The 21,854-nt window shown below is 40.3% G+C and overlaps 1 protein-coding gene across 2 annotated transcripts in view; it reads left to right on the forward strand.

Annotated features, from left to right (window-relative positions):
• The window catches only part of lrrk2 (leucine-rich repeat kinase 2), a 112,617-nt gene that overhangs the window by 13,244 nt on the left and 77,519 nt on the right, over positions 1–21,854 (forward strand). For both annotated transcript variants that reach the window (XM_068004820.1, XM_068004821.1), the window contains exons 13-16: positions 4,048–4,172; positions 5,709–5,833; positions 12,684–12,828; positions 16,608–16,747. In XM_068004820.1, the coding sequence (XP_067860921.1) occupies positions 4,048–4,172; positions 5,709–5,833; positions 12,684–12,828; positions 16,608–16,747 (535 nt within the window). The remainder of the gene's footprint in view (positions 1–4,047; positions 4,173–5,708; positions 5,834–12,683; positions 12,829–16,607; positions 16,748–21,854) is intronic.

Here is a 21,854-nt window from a genome sequence, read left to right on the forward strand (position 1 = left end):
TTTATTTTTGTAGGTTGTTTTTCCAGCACGCGTAACATTTTTTAAAGCTGCTTAATCCTTTTCTCCAGCTGAAGTTACAGCGCACATTTTCCTGTGCAGTGGGCAGATGGTGAATCAACTGCTCCCAGGTTTTTGAGCGCTGTTCCAAAGCAGGCCATGAGGGTGTCTACAAGAGCTGTGTGGGGATGAGGATCACTCTGGTATCTTATCTTTCTCCTTCCATTCTTCTCTTATGGGGGAATAACCTAACCTCCAAAAGCAACATTGCTGGGATTGAAAACTCAAGGTGTGAGGGATTGTGAATACAAGCCTACATTCCACCACTCCACGGTGCTGGATAATTGTGCTTCATTGCATTGTGCCTTACTGTAAGTTCAGTTTTTCTACCTTTTTTTAATTTGAGATGTTCATGGGGCTTGTACAACACTCTGGCCACGGGAGAAGGCAGGAGAGCAGCCTCTTTTTTTCAGCTAGAAGCTACGCAAGAACAGGTTGGATGAGTGAAGTTTATTTTTTCTTCTGGTCTCTTTCTCTGGTCTCCATTTGATACCTTTCTCCAACAAAACAGCTAAGATCGGGAACCTACTGGTGACGAGGTTCCCTTATTGCTGCTGAGTCTAAACTTGGGGAAAATTGGACACTGGCTGATAATTCTATGATAAGTAATTTATTGAGCAAATGTGGCTCCGTTGAGACAATATAGGGAATTGTGGTGTTTCAGGAACTCCCTATGATAACACTGTGGGGGAAAAAATTAAAATGTGATCAGTTTTTGATTTCTGTGCTGAGAATACTGCAAATGTGGAATTATGCTATGGTGCCTTATATCCTCATAATTCTAGTTTGCAGTATTCCACATTTAAAATTCACGTGGTGACCCTTTTTATAAGTGTATTGCAGAAAGTACATGTATATATTTGATAGTTACCAAGGATATTCAGCCCTGAAAGGGTTGATGATCTGTTGCTGTAAGTAGAACATTGAAAACATTTTTCTGTCTGCTGATTACCACAGTAACACTTCATTAAACATGTCACTAACTCGCAAGCAATGAGCAACTATTATTTATATAAATATTATAAAGTCTTGCCACTTGCATGCACCATCAAATTTTATTGACAATGCAAAATAATCAGAGAAAGTAAGCCAGTCATTTTGCTGAAGCTCGACTGACTTGGGGAGGAGCAATGGATTTAAAACCAGCTGTCCATCTGAATAATCAGACAATCTTATTCAGTCAGTCATGCTCCAATTACTTCAGGATCTATTTACAGCAATTAGACATTGTGACCATGAATGTACACAGAATCAGTATACTATACTGTGCATTACATGGTATAATTCTTCTATTCTTAAAACTGCATATCCTTGGAGTTGCCATGAGCTATACCACAGAAGACTTCCAAATTTTGGAACTTTGTTTTGTAAACGTTTGCGCTTATCAAGGTAGAGGATCTCGTCTATGAAGATTTGGAGCACTTTCTAACTTTTTGCATGTAGTGGTCAGCACCAAGCACACTCAGGTCAGGTACAATCTGTGCTCTTTGCAGAGTAAAGCTCTTTTCAAGTACTATCTCAAAAGTATAGTTTAGTCCCCCATCTCTCAAAATCACCTCCTATTGCATCATTGTGAATTTCTAAGTTTTACATTCCTGCCTCTTTTGTGGCCTCTTTGAATGAAGTTATTGGTTTAGATCTGAAAGAATAGCCCATGTCCTAGTACGGACCTATATGTATCGGAAACAGAGTTGAAACTGTCAAGTCATACATGGGAACAGGAGTAGGCCAGTCAGCCCCTCAAACCTATTCCGCTATTCAGTGAGGTCATGGCTGATCTGTATTCTAACTCGTTTTACCTGCCGTGGCTCCATAATTCCTTAATACCCTTGGCTAGTAAAAGTCTATCGATCTTAGATTTAAAATTATTAATTGAGATAGCATCTACTGCTTTTCGTGGGAGAGAGTTCCACACTTCGACCATCCTTTGTGTAAAGAAGTTTTTCCTAACTTCTCTCCTGAATGGCATGGCTCTGATTTTAAGATTTATGTCGCCTTGTCCTAGACTCCCCCACCAGCGGAAAAAGTTTCTTTCTCTTTACCCTATCAATTCCTTTCAAAATCCTGAAAATGTCAATCAAATCACCCCTAGTTTATATAATCTCTCCTCAATATTCTCACCCTTGGAGCCCTGGTGAATCTGTGCTGCACTCCTTCCAAGGCCAGCATAACCTTTCTAAGATGCGGTGACCAAATCTGTACATAGTACTCCAGATATGGTCTAACCAGAGTTTTATATATAACTATATAAAACTTCCTCCCCATTATATTCTAGCCCTCTAGATATAGAGGCTAACATTCCATTAGTCTTTTTGATTTTTTTTTGTACCTTACTACATTTTTGTGATTTGTGTACATGGACCCCTAAATCTCTTTGGACCTCCACTGCTCATAGCTTTTCATCATTTAAAAAAATATTCGGATCTATCCTTTTTTGATCCAAAGTGGATGACCTCACATTTATCTGCGTTGAAATCCATCTGCCACAATATATCAATGTCTCTGTAATTTTAGGCTCCCGTCTACACTGCTTACTATACCACCAATCTTTGTTTTATCGGCAGACTTGGATATATGGCTCTCTATTGTGTTATCTAAGTCATTAATAAATATAGTGAATAGCTGAGGCCCCAGCATAGATCCTTGTGGGACACCACTAGTCACTTCCTTCCAATTAGAGTACATACCTATTATCCCTAGTCTCTGTCTTGTACTGCCTAAGCAATCTCCTAACCAGATCAATAATTTGCCTTCAATTCCATGAGCTTTAATTTTAGCTAACAGTCTCCTATGTTGAACCATATCGAATGCCTTCTGGAAGTCCATATAAACTACATCCATAGACATTCTCCTGTTACTTCCTCAAAAAATTCAGTTAGGTTCATTAGACAGGACCTAACTGTTACAAATCCATGTTGGCTCTCTCATCAGCTCAGATGTCTTTTAAGTGCTCAGTACTCTGTCCTTAATTATAGATTCCAATAACTTGCCCACAACAGATGTTAGACTAACAGATCTATAATTTCCTGGTTACTCTCTCTCGCCTTTCTCAAATAATGGAGTTACATTTGCAATTTTCCAATCTAAAGAGACAATTCCTAAATCGAGAGAGCTTTGGAAGATTATGGCTAAAGCATCTGCAATTTCCTCACCTTCCTTTTTAAAACTCTGGGGTGGAAACCATCAGGTCCTGGGGATTTGTCAGTCTTTGGTGCAGTTATTTATTCTAATACTGTTTTCTTGCGTACGATAACTTTAGTGAGTTCCAGTCCTTGATTCGTTATCAATTTCCCTGGAATGTATTCAACATGTCTGCCATTTCCTTATTTTCATTTGCAATATTACCCACATCTGTTTTTAAAGGGCCCTCATTACCCTTGACTACCCTTTTTCTTCTAATATAATTGTAAAAACTTTTTGTGTTAATCTTGATATCCCTCACAAATTTCTTTTTGTATTATCTTTTTTGTCTTCCTTTGCTGTTCTTTACATCTCTCCCAGTCCCTTGGCTCTACACTATTCTTTGCACTTGTGTGCTCTTTCCTTTAGTTTTAAGTTACCTCTCACCTCTTGTTGACCATGGCTGTATTATTTGATAAGTAGAGCTCTTACCCCTTAGGGGCACATACTGGTCCTGTTTTCAACTAAATGGCCCTTTATTAAATTAACTAATTCACATTGGATTCTCACAGCGGCAAAATGGAGGAAAGTTGTATCCAAATAGTCTGGTTTGGATTCAAATCCGGGTCCCAGAGGTAAAAGGATAGTGTATTAATCCACTGCATTGTGCCGTCTACAAAGACTACTTTAGACACATCAACTTGTAGATTAGCTTTAAGAATATAGATTTAACTTGGTTTTCTTCTTGCAAACCTTCAAATGTTATAAACTGTATAAAAGTAAAAGCAGAATTCTACATATTGTACTTCACACTATATTTTGAATTTATGCCATTAATTACTGTGCTATAATCATTTCATGTCTTTTCAGTAGTCTGAGTCTGGATGTCATGAACTTAACTTTAAGTAGAATAGTAAATGCATTGAAGAGTCATGCAAACTATTCTTCAGTACAGCTTGAGGCCCTTCGAGTCATATTACAGATTACTTGCCCAGGTAAGTAAAAAGTGCTGATCCAGAATACTGTGTGTGATGAATTAGTTTTTTTGTCAATGCAAAATAGTGAAATTTTTTTGCGAAGTGCTGAAGTGGTTTTACCACGGAGTAATAGAGGTAAGTGGGTTAAAACCAGTTTTCTCTTGTGTGCACAAAATTGGAAAAATTATTACCTTGCTGTTAACTATTTATCACTGGGTTTATTCCAAAATTATCTGGATTTCTGAGAGAGGGATGGCAGGGAAGGAAAGCAAGGACACAAAATATAAGGAACTAGAGGTGATGTGGAAGCTTAGAAGATGTTGGTTGGAAGGCACTTGACCTTGGGGAAAAATGCATTTCTTACTATAAAAGAAGCATCTTATAAACTAAAATTTTCTATTTTGTTCTAATATATTTCTCAGTCATCCATTGATGTTGACCGTATTATTATAAATGGGTTCATGGGTATACCAGAAGTAAATTAGTTCAGAAAAGTAAATGCATTTTACATAATTTAAAGAAAAAAGAGCTTGCGTTTATAGTGTGTTTCAAGGCCTCTGGAGCATCCCAAAGCACTTCACTGCGAATGAAGTAGTTTTGAAGTATAGTCACTTGTAATGTAGGGCAACACAGCAGCAAATTGTGCACAGCAAAGTCCCACACACATTAATGAGATAAATGACCAGGTAATCTGTTTTAGTGATGTTGGTTGAGGGATAAATTTTCTCCATTACATTGGGAGAACTCCTTTGCTCTTCTGAGTTATGCCATAGGATCTTTTACGTTCACCTGAGGGGGCAGGTGGGACCTCGGTTTAACATCTGATCCAAAAGACAACGCCTCTGACAATGCACTGAAGTCTCAGCCTGGATTATGTGCTCAGGTCTCTGTAGTTGGCTTGAACCCACAACCTTCTAACGAAGAGGCTAGAGTGCTACCACTGAGCCAAGACTGACAGTCACAAAGAATCTACATCTATCTGATCAATTAGATTTGGCCTACATGCTTTCCTTATTTTGAGCAGTACTTTCTGCCTTTCGGAAGAGTCAGGAAAATGTGATCGGCATCTCGCTGACCTATGATTCACCATAAACTAGAATTGGAGGGTAAATTAACGCTGAGCATGCTATCTCATATACAAAGTACATAAGCAGGCAGGTTTTGGATCAAGGGGCATTCAGTCTCCTTACTGAAATTGCCTTTTAGCAGTGATCATAAGACAAAAGTGTTGAGGAAGCTCAAACGGTAACACAGTAGTCCCTTGGTACAATGCTATTCTTCGGAGCCAAGGTAAAGTATTGTATTGAGTGGAGTGTTGTATATTAAAGAATTATTTCCTCTATTGGGATGCTCCTGAGGCCTTGAAACACACTGTATTATGAATGCAAGCTCTTTTTTTCTTTAATTCACTAGATCCATGTTAGCATTCCCTCAAACTCTGTTTGTGTGTTTGTAATCTTGATGGGCTGTGTTTTTTTCTCTCAATTTGTATCTTTAAGTTCTTCTGAGTTGCTTCTAATTAGATGTATTTGTTTTACTACCTAATATCCAAAGTGAATCTGAAAGAGGACCCATCGAAACCAAAGCAAGATGCAGACGTGGCATTAAAGCAGAAAGTAATTAAAAATCAGTGTTTGTTGGTGGGTGTTCCTGGATTGGTTCTTGAAGCGTTGAACAAGGTAAGAACACAACAAATTGGAGACTTGCTTGTTCCATGTGTTTAATTGTGCAGACAAAAAATATGTAGGTTAAAATTTTCAGGATCAACTGCAACATTTAAAAACGATTGTGAAAGAAAACCATTACAATTGCAGGTACCTAATGACTATTGAATCATAATATATCCCAGCCATGGAAAGATACACATTTGTCTTATGCATTGAGGTACTGAAATAATTCTGTGCATGATACATGATACAAGGGGCTGTGGTTTTAGATTGTTCTGTAAGGGAAAGAGTTCTATGGGGCATTCTTATTGTAATACAGCAGTTAGGCAGCAGAATGTGTTTTCTATGCTAGAGCTGTGTCAGGCTGGGGCAGGGGCAGGGGAATGCCCCTAAGCCCAGAGGACCATCAGGTCTGCTGCGGTCTTCATGTCTTCCAGAAACCCATCCGCAAAGATTGCCAATGAATGTAAGACCAGAAAGTGTGTAGTGGTATGCCCTTGAGGCCAGTTCGTCCAAGCTTCCTCTGGCAGAGAGGAATAGAATTTTTGAAGCCATTGTGGAATGAGTTCATCAGTTTGTATTTTTCTGCCCATTAATCTAAAATGAGCAACAAACTAGACTTTTTATTCTCTCGATGAGCCCTTCGCACCACTGTCTTCAACATCTGCTCCCTACTCTTTTTTTGGTTCTTTGGTGCTATGCTCATAGGGACAGATGTAGAGGGAGCATCTGCTCCCCCAATGTTTAATAAAATCTGAGGTGATTGTCTTTGCTTCCGTTTCCGTAAAGCTTGTTTCTTCTTGTTTCATTATCTGCTGGAACCTTCCATAAGTGAATGGGTGCAGATCTGTGACCAAGGACTCCCAGCAACATCTCAAACTTCGAATAATTTTTTGACGGCTCCTGTGTTTTTTCTCGGTGGGTTAGACTTATTGTTGAAACTGTCCAGCCAGCAGCCTATTCGTCTGAGTTTGCAGCCAGTTGAATCCCAGGTTTTAAATATCCCACACTTTTTATGGAGCCAGTGAAACTGATGAGGCACTTCACATCTGTCAGAACCCAGCAGATGATCAGGTGACAAGAACTGAGTTTTACAGAAAATCAGACTTTGGGTTTTTATCTTGTTTCTGAAACAGCAAAGTAATTTAATTTATTGTGCATGTTTGTCTTTCAAAGTTTTATCTCTGGTAGGAGATAACTATTGCAAAGCATTTTTGCTGTGTGCTGAGGAATGCAACAATTATCAGTGGCAGGTGTGACAGCGCCTCAGTTTTTCCACCCCCTCCCTTGCACACAAGTCATTACCTATACTCATTCCAATTATTTTTACATTTTATTGCGTCTAACAATTATTGGCTTAGTTACCTGAAACATTCAAGTCATCCTGTATGTGACTATTCCCTCTGTCTACTCTGTTAGCCTCACCTGAGATTGCACGGGTCCCAAAATTGACCTTAGTTACCCTGCTCGTAACCTCTTTGTAGCCTGAAAAGTTGCCACTTAATGGCTTACTTTGTGTTTCAGCCAGTTTTTTTGTTCAGCATATTTACTGGGACTTAAGCACAGGGTGAATCATAAGTCTTTACCATTCCGTGGCGCAGCCATTGGGTTCTTACACATTGTGCTGGCATGCAGCAGCACACTTTAAAATGGAATTTAATGCCATGGTCACTGTACCTTTTTGACTGACTTTGAAACAGCATAGTGCATTGCATACATACTGTTTATACTAAATCCAAAGTCCGTCAAGTGCAGTGAATCTATGCTTTGTAACCATGGTTTTACAAGAACCATTGTGTAGACGTTATTGAGTCTGTCACAAACATGTAATATTGAACTGTTTACTGATGTTCAGATGATTTATTATGCTCAAACGAGATGGTGTGGAAATAAGAGAATGGATAATTCTGAAATATCAATTTTATTGATGTCTTCTTAAACATTTCATAGAGCATCCAACACCTTCAAAAAGCACAACTTTTGAAAATCATAAAATGATTGAACCAAAAGCCTTCAAAAATGTTTAGTACAATTTTTTTTAAATTTCCAAAAGTGGTTATTTTTATAGACCAAGTGCAATGACCAAGACACAGTATTTTGTTTTTATTGGAGGCTTATTTCAAAACAGGAAATGTGAGGTTTAGGTATATCGTGTCATATATTGTAATAAATCAGACAGCAAAATAAAGCTCTTTGAATGTTTTGCTTAAATGTGCCCAATTATTCTCAATTTTTAAACCATTAACTGCCCAGTGAGTGTCGGCAGGAAGCTTTGCATAGTGATTTAAAAAAATAAACTCTAACCATTCACTTTTAATGTGAATTCTGTTAACCGGCACAGTGGGTGTTAAAAATATCAGATGGCTACTCAGTGCAACTTAGTTCTGGGCAGTGTATGGTTTAAAAATGAGAATAACTGGGCACAATTAAGCAAAAGATTCAAAGAGCTTTATTTTGGTGTCTGATTTATTACAATATAACTTATTATGAGCTTGAATATAATTTAGCAAAATTCTGATTTTTATTTTGAAACTGATCAGTAGTCAATTTTACACCATACCAGATAGGTTAAAATGTTGTAATTATGGTTCGATTCTTGGATGATAGATTAGAATAATTATGTCTTCAATATATTTTTGGAGTTAGTATTACTTCATAATTAAAAGATAACAAATTGGTTCAGATGAAGAAGGCCCTTAAGACCATCTGATCTCATCCTACCATCTTCCCCTTACAATATCCAGCTATTTCTTATATAAGTCCAATGTTCTGGCCTTAATTACCCTTCCTGGCTGTTGATCACCCTCCATGTCAAGAGGTACTTCCTGACACCTGTTCCAAATTTGCTCTACATAATCCTCAACCAATGCTGCCTTGTCGTGCTGCCTGGGCATACCTGAAGTACTGTTTTAGATTTACCTTCTCTAGCCTATTAAGTCTCTTCTATACCAATATAAGGTCCCGTCTGAGATCTGCTTTCAAGACTGCAGAGCCGTAGTTTATCAAATCTACAAGTATTTTCTCATTGTTTTTTAATGTGTGTGAATTAATGGTAGTTCTATGAGGTATCATTAGGCAAAAATAGCCGTTGCTAGGTTTTGAAATTATGTAATCTGATCATTATGGTCATCACCGCTAAGTAGGAAAAAGGAAAGATCGTTCAGCTTACCTTCTATTGATCCATGTTAAGAACTTTCTTAGATAATTTCGTCTCACTCTTCCATCTCCTTGAAACCAAGCCTTTGCCCCTTTTACTTACCATCTAAATGTATAGGTCTACTCACTAATATATTACATTGCTACAGTGTCCGATTTTAGTTAATACGGACTTTAAGTGAGCTTGTTAGATAGTGGGACAGAATCTAATGAGCTGCAACAAGACTTTTTTTTAACTGGTTTGTTAAAGGTATTTCCACTAAGGTTTCTGCAGGCTGTCATGTTTTGGGATACTTTGGGCAATTTCCATGGAAAGCATCTACATATCAGCCATTTTATATGTATTTTATGTTAAAGCTTGCTTAAAAGGGGCCACTTTCTCAGGAAAGCCCCATTTTGGGATGTGAATCCAAAGTCAGATGGTTAATTGGAGGGTTTTTTTTTCTGTAGAGTCCAAACAATAGGTAATGTAGTGGCCTCTCTCTACCTTTATAACACCCACTGTGTTTGGAGGGTTTTGATCGCACTAGTTTCTCTCCTACTTCCACCCCCCCCCCCCCCCCTCCATGCTCTCTCAGAGCTCATCTTGTCCACAAGATCTGCCTCCTGCACCTTTAACCCCATTTAGATTAAACGGCTAATGACCCAAATTTCCTTCCTAGTCCCATGTTAGCAGACATTGTAATCCCTCGCCTCAGATACTGTACCCCTCCCTTTCATAACAACTATCATCGCTCCCCTGCTCACAAACCCCCCCCCCCCCCCCAACAAAATATCCCTCTGTAGTTGCAAACTACCAATCCATCTCCAACCCCATTCCTCTCAAGTCCTTGAATGTGTTATCCTCAAATCCATGCCCATTTCTCCTGCAGGTCCATATTTGTGTATCTCCAATCAGGTTTATGTCCCTGTCACTGCATCGAAATGGCCCTAACCAAAGTCATGAACAACATTCTGTGTAACTGTAGTGCATTTGCCCCCCTCGACCTGTCCAGTGCGGACAACCATGCCATCCTCCTCCATTGCCCAGCTCCATGGGACTGCCCTCGTTTGGTTGCACTCTTATTTATCTGATCATAGCCAGAGCACCTCCAGCAATTGCTTCTCTTCTAGCCCCAACACTGTTGCCTCTAGAGTCTCTAAGGATTTATCCTTGGCCCCCTCCTCTCCCTTAGCGACATCATATGCTGACGCCACCCAGCTCTATCTCTCCACCACACCTCTGTGCAGCTGTGTTGTCAGACTGCTTGTCTGACATCCAGCCTTTGATGAGCTGCAATTATCTCCATTTAAATATTGGCATGACCATAGCCATTGTCTTTGACCTCTGCCATAAACTCTGTACCCTTGCCACTGTCTCTTGCTGAACCAGACTGTTGGCAACCTCAGCTCCAAGTCAACCCTGAGCTGAGCTTCCGACTCCATAGCCCCTCCATCACTAAGACCTTCTTCCACCTGCATCACATTTTCTGCCTCCGCTCCTAGTGCAGCCCATCTACCACTGAAACCCTCATGCCTTTTGTCACTTCCAGCCTCAACTATTCCAATGCTCTCCTGGCGGGCCTAACATTCTTCGTAAAGTTCAGCTAATCCAAAACTCTGCTGCCCGTACCAATTGTGCCCAAAGACCTACTTATTCATCAGCCCTGTCCTAGCTGATCTACGTTGACTCTTGGTCCTCCAACGCCTCCAATTAACACTCTCACCCTTGTGTTTAAATCCCTTCCTGGCCTCACCCTTCCCTATTTTTGCAATCTCCCCCATTTCCCCCCCCCCCACCCCCCAAACTCTCCATTCCTTGGTAACTGTGCCTTCAGCACCTACGCCCCACACTCTGCAATTCCCTATATCTCCATCTCCCTTTCCTCCTTTAAGAAATTTGTTCGCTGACAAAAGTGGCAGTATAATTCCAGAATAGAGTCCTGATCTGAGTCCTTGGTGCATTAAAGTTAAATGGAGTGAGATCCCCTTCAGAAAGTTGTCTCTCTCTGATTTGCATGTACACTCGACAACTCCAGGCGAGTGTGAAGCCTCATTTTAAAAGTGCCAGACAATCTGTAGGGACCTCATGGGCACTTTGTAAATTTAGTTTTCAATGTTAAGAGAAAGAGGACTGTGGACTCCTGACTGCACACTCATCACAGGAAAAAATGACATGCCTGGGGGAAGAGCTTTGTACATGCAGCTAAGCGTATGTGTACAGAGTTTCTTTGTCACTGTGTTCAGTGAGATCCACAGTTGGCAGTACAGCTTGGGCCTGCCAAATGTGCTTGGCACTTTAAAAATAGATAAGAGACCTGTGGTTGTAGTAAAACCACAGCCTTGAACATTGAGGAAACACTTATACAGTGGGCCTTATAAGAAAGCACACAATGATCAGAAGCTCTGTGCTTCGAAAATTCAAGATGGGCAAACAAACATTATAAACCCAAGACTATAGACAAAGTTAAAAGAAATAAATCCAGATCATAACATTACATATTATGTAAATAACTGGAGTAAGACATTTCCCCCCAAATATGTTAAGGTTGCAGGAGACTTATACTTTTTTTAACCAAATTATTGATGAATCCCAGTTCAGATGAAGGTTGTCATCCTTTATTCCAGATTATTATAATTTTTGTTTTTTTCTTCTTCCTATTTGTGGATTAATTCATTTAGCTTGAACTGTATATTTTGATAATGGGTAATTCTGTCCCTTCCATAGTATTTGTTTATATAATTGCCATTAAAGTAGTGATGGAATATGACCATTAGATTGTCACTTACTGCCTAAGTATAGCATTTTACTTGTTCTTAGTATATTGAGGTGATACTGTATAGTGATGCATGTGCTTGATCAATTTTAGAGCATTAAAGGTTGGAAGGAGACCCTTGAATATTTAGTTACTAAAATTAACAATTACTTCCACTGCTTCAACAGCATTTGTGATTTTATACATTTTGTGTTGGTAAAATCTTTCATTGAAAGTCGATATGTTGTCACTTGAACATTCCATTGTATTGTTTAGAGTAAAGAAATTGATTGAGTTGTCCTTGTTTGGGGGTTGGAGGGAGAATATAGCAGAAGTGTGTTCAGTTGGTCTTGTTTGAATGCTTTGTCAACATCATATACTCTGAGTTAAATCATATTAAGATTCTAATAGAACATGATGCTAGAACTGAAACTGGTGATAGACAGTTTTTAACCAGATATGGATAACAGTGAACTGCGTTAATAGGTTCCTATTTAAAATAAAGGATGAAATATTCTGGGTGTTGAAAACTTTTTTTAAAAAGTGAATTAATGCACTAGACTACACAGCAACTGTTTGTCCTAATATTGTGGCTTTGGTGAAGCTGGAAAAATGTTTGTCACGTTTTGGGTCAAACTGCTTCTGCGGTATTGGTGACGAAAGCTGAAACATGACTGCTGAATACTGGGACTGTAGTCACACCTGTCGAAAGGGACTGGAGGGGGCATCCGTAAAGAAATGGTGGTTCAAAATTTTGCTTGTGTTGCTGCAGTGAGGCATACGGTAAGCATGATGAGTACTTCCATTGGAATAATAAACCCTTGCTTTTCAGGCCCATGTGATATTAGAGTAGAAATAGCATTAACATTATTTTTGTGGCAGATAAAATCCTTTGCTTATAAGAGACTATTTCATGGTTGAGTACCAATCTAATTTATTGAAGCCAAAAAATGTTGTTGCACTTTTTCCAGTTTATTGGGAATCGAGCTATCCAACAGTGTGGCCTCCAAGTACTGTGCTCAATTGCTGATTGTTCAGATGCACTGGAACTGATGACACAACAAGGGGCTTTGGACACGGTGGTTCGTACCTTACAAATGTATCCTCATGAACGAGGTAGGAAAAGTAAATGTCCTTGTCAACTCTTTTTGTAGTCATTTTAAAGAAAATGCAAAGGGATTTGTTTTTCACTAATCGATTATGTTGCTAAGAAATGCTGTTCTGTTCAGAGAAGAAAATTTGTGTTGATGTGAACTATATTTGTGCATTATAGATAAATAAGTTGGTTGACCCTCAAGTAAGTAAGTTGAGAGCTCCATTTGGCAGTGTTGGCCATACAATTGGTTGGGTGTTTTCCCATTGGGAAAGAGAAAATAACAAAAGTCACTGCTGAGTTGGGGAGGGTGGAAGTGCAGTGCAGGGCTGAACCCAGGAGTGGAGAACAGTGTCTGGGCAAACGAGTGCAGTGCAACAGAGGTGAAAACGGGGAGCAGTGAAGTCACAGGAGCCCGAACATACACCTCTACTGATACTAGAACAGAACCTAACGTTATTTTGAACCCCTCAATCACATCACATCACTTCTTAATTTCCTGATTTCCAGGAAGTATAACCTAAGTTTACCCACGCCATCATCATAGTTCAGTCCCTTCGTCACAGGTTTTATCCTGTTGAATGATTATTGGACCTTCTCCAAAGCCAGTATATCCTTCCAAAGGAAGGGTGTCCAAAATAGATCACAATATACCAAATGAGGTCAATATGCACTCTATTATTCTAGTAGGCTGTCCTTGCTTTAATTTTTTTTCTCTCCTCCTGTTGTGAAGCCCAGAATCCTACTCCTGAATCATTTTGGTCACTTTTTTTGCACCTACTAGCTCAGTTTTGAAGACTTATGGCTTCTGGAAATCCCTTGGTTCATCAACCCCTCTTCCCCATGTCTTCTCAGGAAATATGAGCACCAAAAGAAGTTGGAAAAAGTTGATTGATTTGAGCAAATAATGTTGTTCTTGGTATGGATTTAACCAGGAAAAGCAAGGTTTTCTATCTAATATTGCAATTTATATGAATTTAAAAAAGAATAACTTTTCTAAGCACATGCCGTAATCCTCAAAGCTCAACGTTCCTTCAGCCTGAGCTGAATATTATTGATACGCTATATCAAGTTGAACCAGTTGAGATTGTAAACTGTTGTTACTTTAATTTCTCAGCCAAGTTATTCTGTTTGTGGTGTTTTCTTATCCTTGATTTAAATTTTTAAATAAATAGCATAATGAAGTGTTTACTGGTTGCTCGTCAGTTCTTTGATATCCCTGAAAAAGCCAAGAGTTAAATGGGTTGCTGTAATTAAGTTGGATTATGTAGACCAACTTTGAGAGAATCACATTATGTTTTGAAATAAAGCCTTAGATACAAATGTAAATCTCAATCTATTATTCCTGCATTGCAAACATCGAACATTACGTAAACTTATTAACACTTAAAGTGTAGCCAAGGAATTTTGTTCTTGAGGTATTCAACCTTGGTAATGTATGATAGGGATCCTGGTGCTGCCAACTGAAGGACTAGAGATTCCATATTTGAGGATTGAAAAGACACCAAAAGTTGAGCTGGTCATTCTTTAGATGCAATCATATCAATTTTCAGACTTTTGTGCTAAATTGGCTGGAAAACTTTCCTTTGAAGCTGAATGTTAGCCAATCAGAGGTGAATTGAGAGATCTGGAAAGGAGTGGAAACAGGCAAGAGAAGAATTTTTAAACTTTAGAAGAAAATGTGAAAAATTGGCTGCAATAGTTAGAAATAAGATAAAAGTCATGGTAAAACAGACAAGAATGGGGAGAAGGGGTTACAAGGCAAGCAAAAATGAAGAGTTTAATTTATTGAATGAGGAGGAGAGATAATGAGCCATGGATAATGAGGGCCCGACTAACTACAAAAACGCTTAGTAGAAAAACACAATAAATGTTGTGTTAACCACTCCATCCACATCCAGTGCCTCTCTGCAATCTGTCTCCACGGTACTACTCTCTCATGGATCTATTCCTATCTGCTACAATGTTGGCAAAGCATTCCTCTAAAGGCCTGCATTGCCATCTCTGGTGCACCCCAGAGTTTCATACTTGCTCATCATCTCTTGATCGTTTACATGCTGTCACTTGGTAAAACCTCTACAAGCAAAAGGTCAGCTTCCACATGTATGGCTACGACCCCCAGCTTTACCCCTCCACCTTCACCATCACTATTGCTTTGCTGTTGGTATGCACTCTCACTGCTTGTCTGACATTAAGCCCCAGATGATGCAAAATTTGCTTTAGCTCAACATCAGTAAAACTGAAGTCATTCTCTTCAGCTACCACCAGCACCTACACGCTTCTGGCCTCTATTCCTGTTCCCACCCCCAGGCTAACTCCAGTGATGTTCCTTTCCATCCTGAGCGGAGCTTCCTTTCCCACATCTGATTTGTTGCAAAGGCTGCTTTCCCTCACCTCTAAAACACTGCCCTCTCCTTTATCGTTCCCTAAACTACTGCTGAATCTTCGTCACACCTTCGTCACCTCCAAGCTTGACTACTTCCATGCTCTCCGAAGTGACCTCCCACCTCCATCCACCACAAACTCTATCCTTATTTAGTGCTCTGCAGCTCATGTAATCTCTTACATAAACTCCCGTACTCTGTTGCTCCCATCTTTGTCAAGTTTTCGTGGCTCACTATATCCCACTAAATTGATTTTAAGATCCTCGTTCTTAGTTTCAAATCCCTCCATAGTTTCGACCCACCCTACCATTATGATTTCCTCCAGTTGTACATCTCCATATGAACCCTTCGTTGCTCTGACGTTGGGTTACTCCTTGTTGGCTATATTGGTGGCTGGTCTTTCAGCCAATATTCCATTGCGCTCTGGAATTCTACATCAAAATTTCCTTGCTTTGTCACCTCCCTCCATGCTTTTAAAAGCCTCCTGCAAACCCTTTTTAACTGTGTCTTCAGCCATCTCTTCCACTTTTATCCTTTTCTGTTCTGTCTGTATCTACCTTTTTCCATCTGATAAAGTGCATTCACATTTCTTTGTGAAACATGTTACAGAAATACAAGTTGTTTTTGTTGCTATCCTCCTGTAATGGAGGGAGCCTCCCCCTCTGCTTGGGATAATTGAGCACTCCAAAATTTGGTATTGCATTACCCTCGGCATGGAAATGAAAACAAGTACAACATAAGTATCAAAGGAAACAGCAAAGGAGGTGAAATATAAGTAACGAAACAAACTGTGGAATGAGGTGATGTTTTGTTCAGGGCTTTGTTCTGGTTATTGGGAGGATGGATAATTGGAGTGCGGATAATCGAGGTTCCACTGTGTAGGTTTAATATTGTAGTAATAAAGCTGCTCCTGTCAGTTGAGTAGCTTTATTATTGTGGTATTCGGATTTGTTTTAACATTACAGTGACCTAAAACCTGACCTAAAACTTGCTGATGCAAGAAACCTGCAAAGAAAGCATGAAATAACTTATATTTGCATAGTGCCTTTCATGACCTCCGGATGTTCCAAAGAGCTTCACTGCCAATGAAGGAATGGCAGATGATATATGTACAAGTCAGGGTGATGTGTGACTTGAGGTGAAGATGTTCTCATGATCTTGTTGCTCTTAACCTGTGCAGAGGTTGTGAGGCTGGGAGATGCTGTCACAATATGTTGGGTGAATTGCTATGGTGATATATAACCATTCCATCATGAGGTGTAGTCGTAACTGAAAACAGTTTATTTCAATGTGTTCTGCACATGTGGCTGCTCCAGTGTACCAACAGAGATGAACATAGCAAATAATTATTGCATAAGTATTCAGTTTTTTTTCCACAATGAATCATTCAATGTATTTCACACTGTTTTCTGTTTCAGAAATTCAGTATCTGGGTCTGAAACTTCTGCAGGTCCTTGTTCCTAAGAAGTATTTGTGTCGTGCATTTTTGCTTTTGTTGGCAAAAGTTGTGGTGGAAACATTACGCAGATATGAAGAGGACACGGAAATGCAAATACAAGTAGGTTATTGTAAAAGTCTAATTACATAAAAGCTAGAGAAGAAAGGGTAGTGTTATTTTTTGATCATTTTTCCATGGAAAGGATTTGGAAAAAGGAGTTTTCAATTTTGGGTGTATAAAGAAAAGCATGTTTGTAGTTTTTAATAAAAGACACTGAAATGAAAGTTAGTTTAAAATGCTGATGAGATAAGTTTTGATGTTTCTCCAAAGACTCTGAAAAAATAGGCAATTTGTTAGCCTGCCTTGTTAATCAGTTAATACCTTACACCCATTGTGCACAGAAGTCTTCAGTAATGAGTGTTTTGACAGGGTTGGTCTGGCACACCTTCCCTTCAAGGTGTGAACATGTGTGATAACAAAGACATTGGCAATCAAACCAGTTTTCTAACTGAAAGTTGCAAGGGCAAGCCTTGATTCGACTCTGAAATTTAACAAATTTAGTTCAGATTTGTTTTGTTCAAGTCAATTAAGATGACCCACAGATGTGGGGAAATTTAGACTCTTCAGTGTCTTAGCGTCAAGTTCCACTGATTTTGAATTAAATGAATCCAATCATAATGATTGCTGTACATGTTCAATGTCCATAAAATAAAGCAGCTTAATGATTAATATCTGACCTTGTCTGAATAAGTATTTTCAGAGTCTGCTTTTGAAAAAAATTGTATAAGCACACTGGGGCATGTGCAAAAGACATGATGTCCAGTTCATAAGAACATAAGAAATAGGAGTAGGAGTAGGCCATATGGCCCCTCGAGCCTCTTCCGCCATTCAGTAAGATAATGGCTGATCTTCTACCTCAACTCCACTTTCCCGCCTGATCCCCATATCCCCTGATTCCCCTAGAGTCCAAAAATCTATCTATCTCAGCCTTGAATATACTCAACGACTGAGCATTCACAGCCCTCTGGGGTAGAGAATTTCAATGATTCACAACCCCAAGTGAAGGAATTCCTCCTCATCTCGGTCTTAAATGGCCGACCCCTTATCTTGAGACTGTACCCCCTCGTTCTAGACCCTCCAGCAAGGGGAAACAACCTCTCAGCATCTACCCTGTCAAGCCCCCTCAGAATCTTATTTTTCAATGAGATCACCTCTCATTCTTCTAAGAGAGAATAGGCCCATTCTGCTCAATCTCTCCTCATAGGACAACCGTCTTATCTCAGGAATCAATCTAGTGCACCTTAGTTGCACCGCCTCTAAGGTGAGTATATCCTTTCTTAGATAAGGAGACCAAAACTTTTTTTTTATTTGTTCATGGGATGTGGGCGTCGCTGGCGAGGCTGGCATTTATTGCCCATCCCTAATTGTCCTTGAGAAGGCACAGTACTCCAGGTAAGGTCTCACCAAAGCCCTGTACAATTGTAGTAAGACTTCCTTACTCTTGTATTCCAACCCACTTGCAATAAAGGCCAACATGCTATTAGCCTTCCTAACTGCTTGCTGTACCTGCATGCTAACTTTTTGTTCTTGTGCGAGGACACCCAAATCTCTCAGAACACCAACGTTTAATAGTTTCTCACCATTTTAAAAAATATTTTTTTTATTCTTCCTACCAAAGTGAATAACTTCACATTTTCCCCACATTATATTCCATCTTCTTACCCACTCATTTAACCTGTCTATATCCCTTTGCAGACTCTTTGTTTCCTCCTCACAGTTTACTTTCCCACCTAGCTTTGTATCGTCAGCAACCTTGGATCCATTACATTCGGTCCCTTCATCTAAGTCATTATTATAGATTGTAAATAGCTGAGACCCAAGCATTGATCCTTGCGGTACCCCACTAGTTACAGCCTGCCAACTTGAAAATGACCCGGTTATCTCTACTCTCTTCTGTCCTTTAACCGATCCTCTATCCATGTTAATATATTACATTCAACCCCAACTTGCATAACAGCCTTTTATGTGGCAAGCTATCGCATGCCTTTTAAAAATCCAAATATACTACATCTACTAGTTCCCCTTATCTACGCTGCTAGTTACATCCTCAAAAAAACTCATAAATTTGGCAAACAAGAATTCCCTTTCATAAAACCATGTTGACTCTGCCTAATCATATTATGATTTTCAAAGTGCCCTGTTACCACTTCCTTAATAATGGATTCCAACATTTTCCCAATGACTGATGTCAGGCTAACTGGCTTGTAGTTCCCTGTTTTCTCTCCCTCTTGAATAGCAAGGTTACATTTGCTACCTTCCAATCTGCTGGGACTATTCTAGAACCTTGGGAGTTTTGGAAGATCACAGCCAATGCATTCACTATCTCTGCCGCCACCTCCTTTAGAAAACTAGGATGTAGGTCATCGCGTCCAGGGGATTTATTGACATTTAGTCCCATTAGTTTCTCCAGTACTTTTTCTCTACTGATATTAATTACTGTAAGTTCCTCCCTCTCATTAGCCCCTTGGTTCCCCACTATTTCTGGTATGCTTTTTATGTTGTCTACTTTGAAGACAGATACAAAATATTTGTTTAATGCACATGCGACTTCCTGATTCCCCATTTATAATTTCTCTAAGGGACCAACGTTTACTTTTGCTACTCTCTTCCTTTTTACTTGCATGCAGAAGCTCTTACAATCCATTTTATATTTCTTGCTAGTTTACTTTCATATTCTATTTTTTTCCCTTTTTATCATTTTTTTAATCACTTTTTTTGGTCATCCTTTACTGGTTTCTCAAACTCTCCCAATCCTCAGGCTTGCTACTTTTCTTCACAACATTATACGCCTCTTCTTTTAATCTAGTACTATCCTTAACTTCTTTAGTTAGCCACAGATAAATCACTTTTCCTGTGGAGCTTTTATTTCTCAAAGGAATGTATATCTGTTGATATTGAAATATTTCTTTAAAGTTTGCCATTGCTTATCTACCATCATATATTAATGATGTGGAGATGCCGGTGATGGACTGGGGTTGACAATTGTAAACAATTTTACAACAAGTTATAGTCCAGCAATTTTATTTTAAATTCACAAGCTTTCGGAGGCTTCCTCCTTCGTCAGGTGAACGATGTGAAAATGAAAACCTCGAAATGAAATCGCATTTATAATTCACAGAACAATGCTTGGTGAGTACAGACAGTTTTTTCAACTGCCCGTTGCCAAGGCAATCAGTGTGCAGACAGACAGGTGTTACCTGCCAGGTCTCACAGAATATACAAATCACCAAAAAAAAACAACGAACAAAAAAAAAACAGAGATAGAGAGGTAGAAACATAGAAAAGACAGCAACTGACCCGTTATATTAAAAACAGATAACATTTGTTCGCTGGTGGGGTAACGTGTAGCGTGACATGAACCCAAGATCCCGGTTGAGGCCGTCCTCATGGGTGCGGAACTTGGCTATCAATTTCTGCTCGACGATTTTGCGTTGAAAGAGTCAAACTGGACTCCTCCGGAGGGTCGCTGCCCTCAGCTGGACATGTATGCTCAAGCTGTCAGGAAATGCGTCAATGCCAGATTCATCAGCCGCACTCAGAAGACAGTCCAGAATGTCACCCGAGCACAACGCAACGCCATCAACGCTCTCAAGACCAACCGCAACATCGTCATCAAACCAGCGGACAAAGGAGGAGCCATAGTCATACAGAACAGAACGGACTATTGCAAAGAAGCATACCGACAACTGGACAACCAGGAACACTACAGACGGTTACCCGCAGACCCGACCAAAGAACACACCCACCAGCTCAACAAACTGATCAAGACCTTCGATCCAGACCTTCAAAGCATCCTACGCACTCTCATCCCACGTACTCCCCGCGTGGGAGACTTCTACTGCCTCCCAAAGATACACAAAGCCAACACACCCGGACGTCCTATCGTATCAGGCAACGGAACCCTGTGTGAGAACCTCTCTGGATACATCGAGGGCATCCTGAAACCCATCGTACAGGGAACCCCCAGCTTCTGTCGCGACACTATAGACTTCCTACAAAAACTCAGTACCCACGGACCAGTTGAACCAGGAACACTTCTCACCACGATGGACGTCTCGGCACTCTACACCAGTATCCCCCACGATGACGGCATCGCTGCGACAGCATCAATACTCAACACCAACAACAGCCAATCTCCGGACGCCATCCTACAACTCATCCGCTTCATCCTGGATCACAATGTCTTCACCTTCGATAACCAGTTCTTTACCCAAACACACGGAACAGCCATGGGGACCAAATTCGCACCCCAATACGCCAACATTTTCATGCACAAGTTCGAGCAGGACTTCTTCACTGCACAAGACCTCCAACCAACACTATACACCAGATACATCGACGACATTTTCTTTCTATGGACCCACGGCAAGGAATCACTAAAGAGACTACACGATAACATCAACAAGTTCCATCCCACCATCAAGCTCACCATGGACTACTCCTCAGAATCAGTTTCTTTCTTGGACACACGAATCTCCATCAAAGACGGGCACCTCAGCACCTCACTCTACCGCAAGCCCACGGACAACCTCACGATGCTCCACTTTTCCAGCTTCCACCCTAACCACGTCAAAGAAGCCATCCCCTATGGACAGGCCCTGCGAATACACAGGGTCTGCTCAGACGAGGAGGAACGCGATGGACACCTACAGACGCTGAAAGACGCCCTAGTAAGAACGGGATATGACGCTCGACTCATCGATCGACGGGCCACAGCAAAAAATCGCATAGACCTCCTCAGGAGACTAACACGGGACGCAACCAACAGAGTACCCTTTGTCGTCCAGTACTTCCCCGGAGCGGAGAAACTACGCCATGTTCTCCGCAGCCTTCAACATGTTTTCAATGAGGACAAACACCTCGCTATGGCCATCCCCACACCTCCACTACTCGCCTTTAAACAGCCACCCAGCCTCAAGCAGACCATCGTTTGCAGCAAATTACCTAGCTTTCAAGAGAACAGCGTCCACGACACCACACAACCCTGCCACGGTAACCTCTGCAAGACATGCCAGATCATCGACACAGATACCACCATCACACGAGAGGACACCACCCACCAGGTGCATGGTTCATACTCCTGTGACTCGGCCAACGTTGTCTACCTCATACGTTGCAGGAAAGGATGCCCCAGAGCATGGTACATTGGCGAGACCATGCAGACGCT

This window comes from Heptranchias perlo, chromosome 24 (genome assembly GCF_035084215.1).
Source record: "Heptranchias perlo isolate sHepPer1 chromosome 24, sHepPer1.hap1, whole genome shotgun sequence".
NCBI classification, from domain to species: Eukaryota; Metazoa; Chordata; class Chondrichthyes; order Hexanchiformes; family Hexanchidae; genus Heptranchias; species Heptranchias perlo.